This window comes from Amphibalanus amphitrite, unplaced genomic scaffold, assembly GCF_019059575.1.
Source record: "Amphibalanus amphitrite isolate SeventyFive unplaced genomic scaffold, NRLGWU_Aamphi_draft 002714F_arrow, whole genome shotgun sequence".
Taxonomy (NCBI): Eukaryota; Metazoa; Arthropoda; class Thecostraca; order Balanomorpha; family Balanidae; genus Amphibalanus; species Amphibalanus amphitrite.
The window spans coordinates 6,290-23,990 of NW_024884102.1; the positions used below are offsets into that span (position 1 = coordinate 6,290).

General features: G+C 46.5%; 1 protein-coding gene across 2 annotated transcripts; it reads right to left on the minus strand.

Annotated features, from left to right (window-relative positions):
• Positions 1-754: 754 nt before the first annotated feature.
• On the minus strand, positions 755-7,046 carry LOC122377319 (glycerol-3-phosphate dehydrogenase [NAD(+)], cytoplasmic-like). 2 transcript variants are annotated; one of them, XM_043357254.1, is made up of 2 exons: positions 5,262-7,046; positions 755-839 (listed from the first exon to the last, which is right to left on the minus strand). In XM_043357254.1, the coding sequence occupies exons 1-2, from the start codon at positions 6,398-6,400 to the stop codon at positions 818-820; spliced, it is 1,161 nt and encodes a 386-aa protein (XP_043213189.1). In that variant the 5' UTR covers positions 6,401-7,046; the 3' UTR covers positions 755-817. The 2 variants fall into 2 exon arrangements, with proteins under 2 accessions (XP_043213189.1, XP_043213188.1); XM_043357253.1 differs by lacking the exon at positions 755-839 and adding an exon at positions 2,155-2,559 and having other exon boundaries at positions 5,262-6,598.
• Between the last annotated feature and the right edge of the window lie 10,655 nt (positions 7,047-17,701).

Genomic DNA, 17,701 nt, shown 5'->3' on the forward strand with positions numbered 1-17,701 from the left:
AGATATCAGAAAAGAACTATAACACATTTGTGGACCACTGAAAATTTGAAACAAACCAGACACAAAAATTTCCATAAACACCTGACCACCAATAAACAACTTCACACATCACAGCAATTGCCAAACAACGCGATAATAAACAAACACACAGATAACTCAACCTCTCAACCCCTGAACACTTCCATGAGCAGCGGGCAAGCTGTACTTAGCGGGCCGCTTTAGCCGAGAGGCGCAGGGTAGCGGAGCAGCGGAGTAGCGGAACAGCGGAATAGCGACTCAGCGGGAAGCGGCAGCTGTGCGGCAGAGCGGATGCTGGCGTAAGATAGTTCTAGCTGAGCGGATAACAGCGCCGGGTACCATCACTGATGTCGGCCGAATGCTGACGGGATGCTGTTTGGTCAGTGGCTGGAGTTCAGCAGGAATTTTAGGCTGGATGGTGGCAGGATTCTGAAGGATCCAAGATCCAATAAACTAGAGATACGAATACGTTCAACCGAATCACCAAGTCGTTAACTTGATTTTCTGATTGAACGGCGACACCATCCGCCGTAGGAAATATAGTACATAAATTCACAAAACAGGAGCTAAGCTATAACACAACAATCGAAACACAACACACATGGTATCGCACAAATCGAGACAAATCGAGTATAATGCTCACTACGTTCACCAAAACGTATTCCATTGTTAAAAAGGTCAGATGTATGTGACATTAACAACATCTATAAATAACGTTTGACTAACGTCAGCGTAACGTCTGAGACGTCGTATCACTCACCGTTCTGAGTCCGTGTGGCGGTGACTGTGGCGACTGAGTCTAGAGTTGAGTTCTCTGCTCTCTGAGGCAATGGGTTAGCAAAGAGTCAGATAAACATACGTATCATAAAGTTGTCAATTTGGGGAGGCCTAACCAGGCAGAAGTGAAAGATCTCCACACGATTATCAAGTGACGATCATTCATCTTATTGGCACACTTTTCGTACGAATAAGACGACAGGTTTAGGACAATAATTCTACGATCGATTGTTACATTGGCCTAGGTTACGAAACACAGGTAGCAATATTTCGGACAACAATGCAATCAAGTGAGTGACTGTTCTAATTACACTCTGTTTGGATAACACTAAGGCTGACATCAAAAGTCAACACAAAAGCTGGCCTTTAATTCCATTTAAACAAATTTAGACCCGAAGGTCGACGCACCCAATAATGAGCTAACTCAATAAACAACAAAAAATGTTGATTGTGTGCGGCTGACAAGCTAGGTAATTAGACGAATTGTAGGTCAACACGATAATAGCGAACATATAACCCCATAATCCAGCATTGCAAAATGAGTTTCAATAGCAATAAGCCTAATGTCAAACACTAGTGTGTTCTAAATTAATGGCTACGCATAATTAAGTCATCTATTTCGAACCCAAACATGCATCCCGGACGACACACACCCCTGGAAGCAGACACAAAGATAAACCAGGTAGGTAATTAAAAACATACTGCAAACCGGACAGGGATCGTAAATACTAAATACGTACCTGATAGACGAGCTAGTGTCCTCTCCAGCGGCAGCGGGGGACCATTTGTCCGAGATGGTCCAGGAATAAATCCTCAAGGGCAAGCAACGGCGGTTGGCAACAAAAAAGACCCGACTACAGGCAGAGGTGGGTCTAAGGGTTTATCAATTGACTAAGACGGCTATATATGTGGTAAAGCGTGTCAAGCTGCCGACTCACTCGATTGGGATGATATGCGTGCCCTTCTAAGAACTAGCCGTCTTGGGAATAACTATCTTTTGTGCGTGCGCAGTATCTACGGGTGTGACCTTGTCGATTATTGTGGTATCCGTTTCGTTTCTCTACCAACGGTCTAGGGCTGACAGCAATGCGGGAAATGCAAGCAGGGTAGCTTCACTGCACACCCAAAGGGTATTTGCTAGGGCTGACAATAGGCAACTTTACTGCAGACTGGGGCGTAGTTTTCCAGACCAACAGAGCACAGGGGGACGCGGTTACTTCTTTTCACTGCACAGCAATTGATTTTTTCTGATTGGAACGTAGGGCAACACAAGGGTAGTACATATAACTGCACGCCGATGAGTGGTTTGTTCTTGATAAGTGACAGGAAGACGCACTCCACCTGGAGGCCGCATTTACAGACAGTCAATTGTTAATGTGGCTAACAGAGGGTATTCGTAGGGTGGTTTCACGGCACATAAAAAATAAGGGCATCTGCAAACGCGAGAGATGGGCTGATATTGACATATGGTTATTGTAAGGTAGTTTTACCGCACATCAAAGTTGCATCAAAGGGTGGATAGTTAGTTACTGAAAAGGGCAATGGGATATTTCACATCACACCACCTTGCGCAGACTGCAAAGGGCAGCGTATATTCACGGCACACCAGAGAGGATCTACTGTCACTGTCAGTGGGGAGGTTTCACTGCACACCGCATGATATTTACTGAAACTGACAGCAGATATAGCAGCAGGGTGCGAACGCGAGGGAGCTCTGATTGCTGTCGTCACAGCTAACTCCGCTTCATCCAATCCTGTCCACGGCTAACGACAGAAAGCGATGGAGAACGTCAGAGCCAACCAGGAACCGTCAGCGCTGCTTCGGGTCACTGGAGGAGAGCAGGCTACTGAGCTGTGTAAAAGATGGGCGTGAAATGACATATCATGCCGCCGAGTGTACTGCAAACTCAACGGTAAAATGAATAATCAACTTGTGGAATCAGCCTTTTAATATACATATCATTCGTTGTAAAGGATGGTCTAAAACCTAGACACTAGACATCGCCTTTTAAATGAGAAGCTCTATAGGTACTGAAGAGGTTTCGTGCCTACACTATCCAGAACCACACGCCGTTATATCTATAAATCTCCGTCTCTCAGCTCTAATCAACAATTCAAATAGGGAGAAAGTGATCGTAGCCACATGGCAGTGGCCCGCCCCCTGCGCCACCGGCGCACACTGGTAACCGTAGATCAATCTGTGTAACTATGCAATGTCTATAACTTGCGGCAATGGAGGTAGCAACAGTGACCGCCCTCCTACTCGTGGCGTAGCCCTCGCTCCCCTTCGATCCTCATCGGTCAGGCTAGCGAGGTATTTGAGCACTGAGCAGACCCAGTACACAAGTAATCAGGTACGCGTATCAAACAACAGAAAAGCTACTTCTTACATTCTTTCAAATAGAAAGCACACTTTTAAGTTCCAAAGGCGGACTCTATTCAGATACCCAATTATCTTTTGGTCAACGGACCGCTACTAATTTGCGATAGCCCGTATTGGCAGAAGTGAGCCAATTACTGCCAGATAGATAACAACACAGCGATACCCACCGAACCGGGACACGTATTGGGTATCACCTGACAAAGCTAATTAGTAATTACCGTCACTACCTAACTTCCTTAGCGACGATGCGCTTATTTTTTTCAGATTCGGGACATAATTAGGATGAGCAGCGTCAACTCATTACATTTCTGGTTAGCAGACGTAAACAGCCAAGGGAGTGACGACCGAAGACTCAGCTGAGGCAGGAAGAAAAATTGGCACCGGGCAGGGAGACAACATTAGGGAGACCCAGAGGCAACTCAGGTGGGGAAGCAACACAGATGGGCCGAGACAGAGAGACAACATTACGGCGGCCCGGAGACAGCTCCGGGGAGACATGTAGACAATTTGTTTAGCCAAGGCTTGGAGACGATCTGACCCAGGAGGGGAGACAGTTTAGCCCAGGCAGGGAGACAGTTCTGAGGAGAAAGGGAGACAATTTTTTGCTTATCCGAGTCAGGGAGACAACTCAAATGAGATACGAAGATAACTAGCGTTTAGCCGAGCTCAGGAGACAAGTGGGCAGCGCCAAGAGACACAGTTACCTAACCCCAAAACACGGAGTCAATGCCGCCGAGGGGCCCGGAGACCAGGAGACGTCTCCACCCGCCACAATTGACATCTGTTTATCAAGTCTGCTCAGCGCGAACGGGCGGTTGTCAGGCTAAAAATGTTCTGCGGACTGTGTAGCATAACCAACATACTCTCGTGGTGACAGCAGACTTGTTATCTCGCGGCAGGGACAAGCAGGCGACCAGAAACGGGGTCTACTGATGAGTGAATATGTAAAAAACGTCCAGTGATCTCTAGCCTGTCGCAAGAGTGGTTATGCATTTGAATGTCCGTTCACATTGTGGCGGCAGAGATATCTGGCTAACCTATTCTTGTGGGCTAAAAAATACAACAACTGAATATAATTCCCAGCAAAAGTCTTCATGTTCATACCAGTCGAAGTGTATTGACATTATAACTCGCTACCCGTTCGTCCCTTTACGCCTCTACACAACCCGTCTTTTAAACCCAGCAAGGACACTTTCCCTCCAGAGCAGGCAGGCGAGGTTTCGCGCAACGTTCAGGCTTTCAGTGGTAGCAACACGATGAGGTCACATGACTTGGTCAAATGTCTTAGGGTCAGTTCACGTCCCGCATCGCACACTGACAAACAAAATGGTTCGGTCCTTCAAAATGCACGCAATCCTAGGTATGTAGTGGTCTATGATGCAACGAATTTCGAGATGTCACTAATTCTAAACATGACTTACGCTCATACTCAACCAAAACACTGATGTTAGTCAAAGTTGGTAACCTATGTGAGTACATGGCATCAATGTAAATGTATGGCATCAATATAAATGTTATACAAGGCAATGGTATGGTCCCTGATGCCACACTTACTAGAAAAAAATTGAAAACTCCAAGAGAAGGCATTCATCCTTAAACACAAACATCTCTGATATGACTAAGGCATACAGCCATCGTTAAAAAAAGATGTGCTTATTTGCATAGATTTCTTAGATGTGGGTAGAATTTTGACTATCAATACAAATTTAGAATTAAGTCACACAATTCGAAAATTTTAACATAGTTGTGCAGTATATGTATCAGAAAAATATGCCAAAATAGTTACATTTCAGTAGCAATACTTAGAGTAGGTATTTGGATGCACAAACCAACATTCATGGAACCCATAATCACACAAAAAAGGACTCACAAAATCCCAGTATGATGGCATATGAAGTAGCATCACTCATGCCATCACAAGACCCCTAAAAACTAGACTAAGACTGGCCTTCTAAGCATGCAGCAGTTAGCAAAACGGGACAACACGCTAGTCAACACAGGCAGAAGCAGGCAGTGATGGCAGCAGAGAGCTGCCTCTCTAGCTATAGGCGGCGCTGCGCTCGCGCAGGCTCTGTTGGCTTACAGGTGCTCGGGGTGCTCCCTGATGCAGTCGATCATCCCGGTCGGCGGCAGCTCGCCGATGCATATTCTGTGGATGGCCACGAACAGCGGGAACTTCTCCAGGCTCTTCTCCCTCTCCAACATGACGTAGACCTCCCGGGCCGTCTCCGGGCCCTGGGCGCACTGGCCGTTCAGCATCTCCTTCTCCAGAACCTCGATTGTCTTCCCCGTCTTCACAAAGGCCTCAGAGATTCGGCGGTTCCTGCCACCATAGCAGGTGGTGGTCAGGTCAGCAACGCCACAGCTCTCAAAGAACGTGGCTAGCAGAGAGCCGGGGTAGAACACCTCGGCAAACTTGATCATCTCCATCAGTCCCAGCCGGATCACTGCCGCCTTGGTGTTGTTACCATAACCGAGGCCATCCACAAAGCCAGCACCACAGGCCACAATGTTCTTCAGGGCACCACAGAGCTCGACAGCATTGGCATCAGACACCACCATGACACGGAAGTAGCTGGTTTGGATCAGGTCCTTGAGCATTTGTTCATTGCCAGGGCTTCGGCAGCCAATGGTTGTCTCACAAAACTTTTCAGCAGCAACTTCAGGAGCAAGATTGGCACCCATGAGCACACTACACTTGATTTTCAAAATGTCCTCAATGATATGAGACAGGAGCTCTATTCCACCCTCTGGTTTCAAGTGGAATCCCTTGATCAGCGACAATCCAATTACATCTGGCTTCACTTTTCCCTCCAGAGTTTTCAGTGTTCTGTGCAGGAACTGATGTGGCACAACAAACACCAGGATGTCAGCGTCCTTCGCTGCTTCGACCAGGTCAGGAACGGCAACAACATTTTCTGGCAGCTTGTGGTCTGGAAGATACTTGACGTTCACATGGGTTGTATTGATGATTTCAGTGAGCTTCTTACCCTCAACCATCTCCTCGAAAACCCACATCTTGACCTCATCTTGAAACTGGTCGAATTTCGTCACATTGCTTCCTATAATTTTGGCAATGGCTGAGCCCCAGTTGCCGGAGCCCACCACCGTAACACGCTTTCCACCTGCCATCGTCGAGAGCTGTGGCTTGAATGAAGCGATAGCCGCTGTCCGTATACAAACTCTCAAGGTCAGCGCCGGTCGAGCAGCAAGAGATAACATAAAACAAGAAATATTCGGTCCCTTTTTAATTCCGGAAGATGCTACTTAGTCACTTATTCTGCATAAATTGAAATGAGCGAAAAACAACACAGGAAAAATTTGTAAATCGGTAATTTCCCCCTGCGCCACAATCAGAAACTTTTCAAGGTCGCAGAAAGCAAATTTGGAAGTGCAGGCTGCAGTGCTAAGTAAAATGCTGCAAAAACTTTTCAAATAAGCAATATTGCATTATTAATTCACGTAACTGATCCTCAATCATCTAAAAGCAAAAACAATATTTAAATTAATCGAAAGAAATTCAACTTTTGCAATTCATTTCACTTTAGAATGAAAATATACCGAAAGTGTTGCTAATAAACACTAGACATGACACAGATGTCGCCGCAGCTAAGAACAAAATAGATGTCAGGACGGTCGATAGCAGCTCGGTTCAGTCTCGACCAACAATGCCTTCATACGCTTTTATAGAATATAATATGGTTTGTTTCAGGTCAACAAATGACCTCAGGTCATCTAAACCTGATCAACCGTCCTTTTTAAAGTGTATCTCACATAAGTCAACGAAGTTCCCGTAAGCACAATTTTATGGACCGTGGACAAGACAATGCGACGTCTAAAAACACCTGATGCAGCCTCAGCCGGGACTGAGGGAGCGCGGAGGAGTCCATCACAACAGGTGTCTGCTGTCGTAGAGTTCCCGTCGCGCTCGCCACCTGTGCTGAGCAGACTCAGAGGCGGAACCAGGGTTGGGCCTATAGGGGAGGTTGGCAGAGGCGGACCAAGGGTTGGGTGTCAGCCGGGGGAGGGTATGATTCTGGACAGAGGCGGAGCAGGGGTCTTATCTATAGTCTGAAAACATTATTTCACTCCGTCGCCTTCCATAAACCCCTTCCCATCCCGGCTCCTTTTCGCACCTCCTCTCGGCGGTGCGAAGGTGCCGCCTCTGTCGCCGTACCCCCTCCCCCTCCTGAACCGCCGAGTCGCGTCGGAGGAGACTGTCGGTTCCGACGCGTCAGTCTCCGACGACTCTGTTAGTGGCTTTGGGCTGGTGAGGGTGGTTCAGCTTACGGCAAGTGTTCTGTGCGGTGCGTTAGCTGAACAACAGCTTCGGTTCGGTACCCAAACGTGTCGTAAATATTGAATCATAAAGCTGAGCAGAAGCTAACTATTAACTAAGCTCACAAACTAGAGCCAACTAGCTAACTAGCTAAGCTAACTAACTAGCTAGAGAAGCTTACTACGACCCTAGAAAAGTCAGTGATATACACACGATTAGCGGTAATTAGTTACAAGCTCGGCAAACCAGCAAAATCGAGGATCAGCCGCTTATCGGGAAGGCAAGCGGACCGGCGGATCAGCTCATCAGAAAAAAGCTGAGAGCTCAGCGGATCAAAGGGATTAGCAGGATCAGCGCACGAGAACAGCCCGACTCGGCCTGTCAGAATTCGGAGAGCCATCATGCCGGTAAGCGATCAGTGGAGACGGTTCCATTTCACCTTCCCCAACATGCAGGCCTCCGGCTCCAACAGTGCAGCTCTTCCAGTGCACACTCCAGTTCATCCCCAGGGCCCAATTTACCCTTCAGTTCACCTCCCCAGTTAACCCCCTAGTTCACCTTCAGTTCACCCACTCTCCTTTCTCCAGGTCAGCCCCTTCCCCCCAGTTTACCCTCCATTACATCCCCCCCCCCAGTTCAACCTTTAGTTCACTCCCCCTTCCAGTTCAGCCTTCAATTCACTCCCTCCTCTAGTCCCCCCGTTCACCCCCCCCCCCCTCCCCCCCCCAGTTCAGCCGCTATCGGCGCGGTCATCAGTTCACCGGTGACGTCACACTGCTGTTCCGTTCCGGCGCGCCCTGTTCCGTCTCAGTTCCTATCGTTCCGTCTCAGTTCCTTTGCTGCGCCTCAGTTCCTCGTCTTTCCGGGGGGCGACGTGCTTCAGTTGTGCAGCTGATGGCGACGGGACATACCAATCTGTCTGTTCCTTGGAACAATGAAAGGGAAGGGCTAGATGCGACTTTAAACGTCTCGCGTATGTTGTCTATGTTGCAAATATTGTTTACTTACCAGCTATCATTGTCGAGACATGCATAAATCGCTCTTTTTTAGAATCTAAGCATCTGTCTGTTCTCGGGAGTGACGAAGGATTGAAGTTGTGTATGGTTTAAATGCCTTGGGTCTTCTGAAAGGTTTGCTTGTAAGTCTGTTTTGTTGTCGTAATTTGTATGCAGTTTCCGTTGTCGATGAATCTTAGGGTCTGCTCAAACAATGGATAATACCAGCGTGGAACTGTTACATGATGAAGTAACAAACGAGTTGTCCTATTTTCAGTCTTCGCAAAAACACCTTCTGCTGTATTTGCCCATATAAAATGGATAAAGTGCGGCTAATATTCGCTCGGAAGGTCATGCTAGGTCATTAAGGTCGACGGCAGCTAGGTTATAGGTATAGTACTTTTTTTCATGGCGATATGCTATCGCAACGGAAACACCATACGTGGGTTTTGCATAACAATGCCTATATTGGATCCACTGAGTTTTATTCACGATCGATGGCAACACAAGTCAAATTCCTAAAACCAGACGTTTCGGCCACAGGGTGCCTTCGTCAGTGGACACTAGTGATTAATTAAATTAAAAACACATAGTATCAAAAACAATCGGTATAAATCGTTCGAAGTCGACACATCGGGCACAGGCAAGGCACAGGTTTCGAAATGCATTCTTTGGTTCAACATTAAAAACCTAAATTGAGAACGGCATTCATCACGCTATTGTTCTTGTCGCGTTCTTTTGATATGCTGAAAAATTAAATTATATAATTAATGTACCTACAGGTCACAATGTAAATGTCGGAACGTTTAATTCGCTCGCCTTTTCTCAGAGTCTTTCAAAGTTCGCCAATCATCTTTCGTTTAGAAATCGTTTACGTTTTGTTTCCTAGTGCCATCATTGCAGCCGCTTTTGACCAGGTAAAGAATCCAGGTTTTTCGTTCACTGTATCTTGGAAACAGATATGAGCTGCTTCCAGAGCCTTTCTCACCGATTTTGACATGCCTTTTTCAATGACATGAGCACTGTTCCAGTTTGGTAAATTTTGACATTTTTCGATATGAAGGACGAGTGCGTTCGATCTATTGTGGTTCCGGACATCGCGTTTGTGTTCTTTCAGTCGTGTGTCGAGTCCTCTTCCAGTTTCTCCTATGTACGATTTGTTGCATGGGCCCGAGCAAGGAATTTTGTATACCACACTGTTACTATCTTTCTTTTCAGGCTTCGGCTGAGTCAGATTTTCCACTTTTCTTCCGGAAACTATCGTTACATTCGATCCATTTGATCGAAGTTGTCGTGAAATCGAGTCGGCATGTGTTGAGTTTGGTATCGATATATATCGACCTAGACGAAGATGTCGACCTAGACGAAAAACTCCGAGTCCTCAACGAAGTCGACAAAAAGATCCAATTTACGATCGAAAGAGAAAACGAGCAAAAAATATCATTCTTAGACACCCTTATCATGAGATGTGGACAGAAAGCAAAATTCACGGTTTATCGTAAGGTTACAAACAAAGAAGATTATGTCCATTTTTTATCAGCTCACAACGAACGAGTGAAAAGTGGGATCGTTATCGGATTTTTCTTACGAGCATTTAGAATATGTAGCGAAGACTTCTTAGAAGACGAACTGAAGCACATTTTCGATACGTTCGACCGGCTTCACTATCCAAAAGGGTTCCTACTAAGAATGAAACAGGTCAGAAAGCGGAAGAAATCAGAAGGAGAAGCGCCGAAGAGAAACGAAAACGAAGACAAGAAGAGAAGAAACGTGGCCGATATATATCGATACCAAACTCAGCACATGCCGACTCGATTTCACGACAATAAATGAAATCGTGAATAAAACTCAATCATGTCTGATCATTTACATTGGATCCACTGTTATGCTACATAATCTTTTGTGGTCAGGTCATGACCTTCATGACCTTGACCAAACGTGAAGTTTGCATGTTGACCTTTTCCGATACAATATAATGAATATAAGTTAATTCGGACTTCGGAGCATTGATTTTGTCGAGAGAAACGCAATGATAGTAAAATTATTGTCGTAAAGCTCATGAACCAAATATTTTGTGAGAAAACATTTTTTTTATGAAATACTTATTCTGATTACACATGGTCTTTGAAGACCAGCCTCGACATTAATGAGTTGTCAAACTCCTCCACTCGACGTTTCCTCTCAGCTCACCGAGCTCATTTCGGTACGTGATCTCTCTCAACTGTTCCTCTAGCCGCAGGTTCAGTGCCCCCACCATCACGTGATCTACCAGCCACCGTGCACCGTGACAAACCTGTCACACTGTCTGCCTTCAATCTGTCACCGGCGCAACTAATAACTCCCCACAAACCCGACAAAACTCACCCCTCTTCCCGCCCGCCCCAACTCTACCAACCAAATCCCTCCGCTCGGCGAGCCGTCGCCGACGTGTGCCCTTGTTGCCCGTTGTCCGGCCATTCCCACACCGCTATCAGTAGCTCACCTGGCTCAGACGTCATGCAAGAAGGGCCGAATTTACGCAATGCCCTCCGTTTGCCGTCGTTTCGGTCTATGGCGTGGCCAGGCTTCGCGGCGCTGAGGTACCGTGCAGCGAACATTTCAGTTCGTGGCGGCACACGAGACGCAGAAGCTCTGGCATCGCTACCGATTGGAGGCTGCCCAGGCGGTGGTTAGACGGTTCACTAAGGATTTGAGGAGCAGAAGGGACAGTTGGAAGTGCTACCAAGACAGCAGGAGCTGCAGGTCAACAAGTATCAGCTGTTGGGAGAAAGCAAGAGAACAACTGCACTTGGTGCTGGGATATTGGCAGTTACAGGTCAAACGAGAAGACACTTTAGCTGTTGTTGATCATATTCTGCAGGTTGCAGCGGTAGACCGGCAGCTTGCGTTTGATATCGGAGGACATTAGAAGGTTGAATAACACTGAAAATGCCGGGAACCTCGGGACTCACCGCCGGAAAGGCGCGTCAGGTGGTAAGTACCAGATGATATACGTCATATCCGATTGATAATGTGGTATATTGGAAGATTCACCATTTGTAGCAATTTTTTGGTTACGTGGAAAAACATTCGGGAGACGTGTAGCATGTGCTTGCACCATTTTCCCATGCTAGCTATGTGAAATGTGCTTTAGTCTCGTTTGATTCATATGCATTGAAAATCGAATAAGTTCTTAACAGGTATTTATGTGGAATGTTCTAAATACTGTTGTGAAAATATCAAACAAACGTTGAACCACAAGTTGAACACATATTTGACGGCACATCATAATACAAATGAGGAAAAATCCATGCAAGCGGCCTACTGGCAAATGAATGCATCTCTCACATGAAAGGGATTAACTTTTCACCTATATCGCATTCTTCATATTAGCATGTCGTTCGTTACATTCTTTTGTATATTCGCCCTTGTTTGTTAGCATGAGCATTTAAGCGCTATAACGATCATGTGCATTGTGATAGCTTCAAGTACACATTCTATCTGATAGGCTAACATGGGAATTGATGATTTCGGATAAGTTCTTGTTTGCCAGTTGCTACCTACTCAGCACCCGTAAGTGCACTGTGTTCAATCGGGTTATCTCTTAATGATCAACAAATATCCTGATAAACCATATGTTCGGTTGAATCAACAATCCCATAGACATCAGTTCAATGTTAAATGCCTGCCGTGAGAAGTATGTACGTGTACAACTATTTCACTTTACTTTTACAAACATATCGTTACACGCGTCATAGCCATTTACCAGGCACCTCAGAGCTCTGTGTTGCTGTCAGTTAAACCATGTTCATTGTGTTCGCGTCAAAAGAACACGACAGGTGGTCCTGTTAATTCTGTGGGATTTGGCGTGCAGGTGTAACCGATTAGTGCTAGCTAGGCACGGCGACGTTTTAACGTGCTCGTTGAAGGTGTTATAACTTTACAAGAATGTGGAATTATGGTTATGTGTAAACGATGGTTTTACGCTTAGCCCTCACCATTTTACGGCATGTGTGCCCGCTAGCCTTTTAACGTAAGGATTTTTTTTTTATCCACTGAAGAGATCATTTTATTATTTATCTATCTAATATTTCCTTTTCATCAATTTGCTATCTCTGCAATTTTGTCGATAACTTATTTGGTTTATTTTGTTGATCAAATAGCATGTACGAGTAGTTGAATACCAAAGCGCTACCCAGCTTAGATGTTATCCTATCCTCATCTTACCCAATCCTTAAACATTGATCCCTGGAACCAATCAAATGCCTCCATTTCTTCTGCACGATCGTGCAGTTGCAACGGTGGATAAATGCATCGCCTGTAATTAGATTGCTCACCGCAAATCAGCAATCCAATTTCCTCGGCACAAAACTGGATTACTCAGAGCACTAACAAAACGCCTGAGTCAGCCGATCGTTCCAATTGCTTGAACGATACTGAGGTCAGACGGTACTGAATTAACCGCGATTGTTAATTCAGATCCGTTCAGATAACGAACTCTGAGTATCTGCATAATTTAGATTACCGACACACTGTATTGGCATAATGTAAATAGTTGTAGGTCCACTGTTGGCCGCTATTGGCCAAACTTTTGACGACTGTCGGTCAAACTTTCGACCACTTTGATGCAACTTTCGACCACTGTCGGTCAAATTGTCGACCTTTGTCGGTCCAACTTTCGACCACCGTCGATCTAACTGTCGTCCCACCATCCATTCACCGTTGTCCACTGTCGCAGTCCCTTCCCAAATATCGTCACTTCCTGCCTCACACGTTTGACAGTTTCCTGTGCAGTTTCTGTGAACGCACCACTGCAGTCCAGCCAGCTGGTAGATTGGGCTACAATGCCCTAGTCACGACTCAATGGACTGCACGAAGGTCAGGGAAATGGCTGGGGAAGTGGGCAAGGAACGCAGTGAACTGTGCTTAATTGTGGTTCTATGGTTTGCAGGGAAATGTGGCTATTGAGTGTCTGAGGCTGCAGAAAACCTCAGCATTCCAAAATCGTACCAATGACTGTTACTTTATCATGAATTTCAGAAGCTACCATTGTGGTCTCATGCGTTTATAGAAAAATTGACGCATGACAACTATAAGAGTCAAAACTTTTCGTCAATAATTACCTACTTGTGTGGTGAAAATTCATAGATATCCATTTCGTTGCCCATGGTTTGAAATGATTAATACTTATGGGAACGTAGTCTTGCTCCTTTGGAACGTTTCTACACATTTTTGAACACTAAAAAGGGCGTTGAGTCTGTCCCAAGCAGCAATGCCACTGTATCATTCTCCAACGAGTCACAATGGTCTGACGCTGAGATCTTGACCCCGTCACGAGGTGTGACCAGGTCATTGTTACACAGCGTGCCGGGGAGCGTGACGCACGAGGGAAAAGGGGGAGGAGCATTGGAAAACCATGACTCGGAAGGGTTTAGTGTGCTGTTAACGTCCACCGTCTACCGTCTCTCATTCACCGTAGACCGCTTATTATATACCATCTACCGTCCAAAGTTGCATTGTTCGGTCATCGTCCACCTTCCACCGTCCACCGTCTACCGTCCACCGTCCACAGCCTAACGTCTACCGTCTACCGTCTACCGTCTACCGTCTATCGTTTCTCGTCTACCGTCTACCATCCACCCCCACCCTCCACCGTTTACAGTTACATTGTCCGCTGTCCACCGTCCACCGTCCACCGTCCACCGTCTGACGCCCATTATCCACCGTCTATCGTCTACCATCTACTGTCTTCTTTCCACCATCCACCTTTCACCATTCACAGTCTTCCGACCACCGTTCCACCGTCCAGCATATCTATCGTCCACCGTCAACAGTCCACCCTACGGTCCACTGTCCACCGCCGATGCTTCATCGTCCACAAACTGCCGTTCGCAAAACACCAACCATTACTCATTAATGTGAGAACAATGGTGAGCAGGTTTCGAGAGATTTAACCACAGTGATGACGAATTTGGCACAAATATCTCACAGAAGCCAAACCACCTGAGAAAATGACCACTCCACAAGGATGAATATGTTTCATCGAACTTCTGTTCTAATATCATTGCAAAATTATATAGGTCTGATATGAAAGGATAAATTCATCGAATCAAGACTCAGACGGCTTAACATTTAAACATCGGAGTTCGAAGGCACAAAGATAGACACAAAGATTAGCACACTCCCCGCTGCGGAGGAAGACAAGGAATAGGAATGACGGGGTGAAATGGGATATTGGGGGAATATGTAGTAGGCGGTGGAGGGGGAATGAGACCCTCAGGTGTTCCCTGTCGTACAGCCCGTGGGGACTGTCAGCTGAGCTAGCTCTGTATGATGTATTCCCCGTGCAGCCACAGACGGCTGTCTGGGACGGATATTTACTGTACATTTTGGTGTGCTGAGTCGGCATCGGTTCACTGTTCAGCTCGAATGGGTCTGCTGATTTTATTGCGCCAGATGGTTGAATAGTTTTGACGCAAGCGAGATCCGCGTACATGCACACTGCACTTGCTGCACCAGCTAGTGCACGTCACTAAGCAACATTAAGTGCATCATTGCGATAACTGACGCTGATAAAATTGTACTGTCATCTGGTAAAATTGGCGTAACATGATATGCCCACCGTATAACCTACCTAACAGTTTCCCAAGCGTGGTGCGGCACCGATCCCCTTTTATGGGTTTTATTTTGGCCTTTTGCTGTAATGTTTTACCGACCATCAACTATGTGTTCATACTTACTATTTCTAGCCACCGGCGGTGGTTTTTAAAACGGCAATTAGAAGTCGGGTTTCCATTTTTAATACTCTTTTTACATGTGTGTTTGCTAGTCTCACCCTGTTTACCTTTGTCTTTATGTAACTTGACACTATGGTGGTAAAAGCCAACATTGTTTGGATCCCACAAAGATATCAATACAATACAACCTAGCATAGATTCTATGTTCTATGTATGTAGTGATGGGCCTGGGCCACACCAGACCTTTCTCTAGACCTCTCAAGATCTCTCACTCTCTCTCTCTCTCTCTCTCTCTCTCTCTCTCTCTCTCTCTCTCTCTCTCTCTCTCTCTCTCTCTCTCTCTCTCTCTCTCTCTCTCTTCAGATCTCCTACATGTCTACCTAAGCCTCCCCCGCCTCCACCAGAACCCTCCCAGCCTCCCTCAGGCCTCCTAAAACCTCCCCGTCCTCCCAAACCTCCCTTCCTCTCTTAGACCTCCCCAAACTTCAACCGCCTCCCTCAGACCTCCCCAAACCTCCCCATCATTCCCAAACCTCCCTCGTCCTTCTCCCCAAACCTCCCCGCCTCCCTCAGCCCTTCCCTAGGCCTCCCGTCGTCCCGTGCCGTTCAGAACCACCGAGCGTGATTCCGTGCTGCGATGTCAGCGGTCCGTTAAACTTGGCAGAGGATGTGGTGTGTGGTGAACGGGAGGAGGGAGAGGAGGGAGGGGAGGGAGAGAAGCAGGGGCTGTGATTCCGGCCGGGGGAGCGGGGGGTGGGGGAGGGGGTCATGAGACAGGTGGCAAGGCGGACAGGTATTTATTGGGAGGGGTGCAGTGTACAGATTGATGGTAGCTAGGCAGGTATGTCTATTGTCTTCTTTTCATTGGAAGACTTGTTTTGTTGGAGTCAATCAGCAGACAAATCAAACTCTGAGTTGTCAAAGCCAACAAGAGTGAATCCTACATAGCCCCTTAGTCTTGACCCTCTTCCTTCTATTCTTCTGACCTTTTTTGAGCTCTCATTTGACCTCATGCCATTGGATACATGAAACCAATCCAATTCAGGTACAACTGTAATAAGCAATTTAGCTTATTGAGGCCGTGCTTCCTCAATACTGTACTGCGGTATGTGAATTGTTATATGACCAAAACCACACATTGTTCGTACACACCGCATTAGACTCACCTGGTATGAACTGGAGCGTCCGAATCTGACTCCTAACTACTCCTCATTTTTATGGTACGGTTCAGAGATGATGCTGTTTTAATGACCCGACCTGACGTGTCGAGCGTCGGAAGCCATTTGTCAGAGATCAGGGCCGAGACGGTTAGGTAGTTTGTCGGAAGTCAACCACTCACATGGCGCCTAAAAAATACGAAAGAATTTGCTGAATGGAAAGTGTTGCAGGCTACGTGTTTTGCATTCTCGGAAAAGTTGGTCGAAGCCAACTAATGGCAGCAAGCAAAAAGTCTTTTTTAGCTCAGAGGGAAGGGTCATAGTCCTTCATTGGTTTTCGTACACAGTAGAGCAACGGTTTGCTCTGCCAGCAGTTTAATGTAATATCATTCTCAAACATCTATCAGAAGTCAGAACCCAACGAGGCTGAATCAAAGCCCAGAACAGCAGGTCATCGGTACTTAAATTCGCGTCACTAATTGCTGATATTTCCCCCAGTTCCAGTAACAATGGCTGCTTACGTTCCTAGAGCTCCTCTACGTTCTCTACCCATGGCTCGCTGCTGTAACTGCCGGACCGAACCAAAGTGCGCTCAGGTGAACTGAACTGAACCGAAGCGAACTGCCCGGCGCGAGACGCCCCCGCTGAGGGCATAACCGTACTTCCGCGACACCTGCTGCTATTGGTCGAACAAACCGGCCGTGTGACTGGGCCGGACTGAATCAGTCAACAGCCAGGGAGGGACTGATAGATGCTGATTCACGAGTGACATCGTGCTACATGGATCATGAATGATTTAATGAATGAATGAATGAATGAATGAATGAATGACTCATGGATGATGCTGGGTCTCGGGGCATTGCTTTTATCAATAGTTCTGAATTTAATTCATCAGAATATAGCACATTCCTTAGCCAGAAGCGTCAAAGGGCCCCGTTGCCACCTTTGAGCCTTCTTTTTTTTCTGATTCATGAATGAAATAGCTTACAGCTTTGCTGTTTCTCTATGAAATGGTGCGGTATGTTTCGTCGTTGCGCCACGACCTCCCTTTTATCGCCTCGGACATCGCCTCTGGTAAGCCCTCCAAGGTACAGGATCTGGCGCCGCCACTGCGGCCAATCCGTGTGATCGACTAGACTTCCGGTCATTCGGAGTCGCCGGATGTCGGCCAGCGATTACCGTGAGAAAATTGGCCGACCTCACCGGGACGGTATCGAAGTTTGTTTGGACACAAACTTCGCATCACGTAATCGTTGACTATCGGTATCGTTGTTGATAGCTTGGTCAAAGTCTTCTTTATCCCAAATTACACACCTGCTTTGATGGTGGACCACGTCACCAACCGTGTGACCAATTTACTTTATTAGGAAGAGCCT

What these genes read in the sequence shown, in the direction of transcription:
- LOC122377319 (XM_043357253.1), bottom strand. Translation starts at nt 6,400, where the DNA reads ATGTTATCTCTTGCTGCTCGACCGGCGCTGACCTTGAGAGTTTGTATA. An exon ending in AGGGAGCACCCCGAGCACCT is followed by an intron (nt 2,560 to 5,261) that starts GTAAGCCAACAG and finishes TTCTGTCGTTAG; the next exon opens with CCGTGGACAGGATTGGATGA.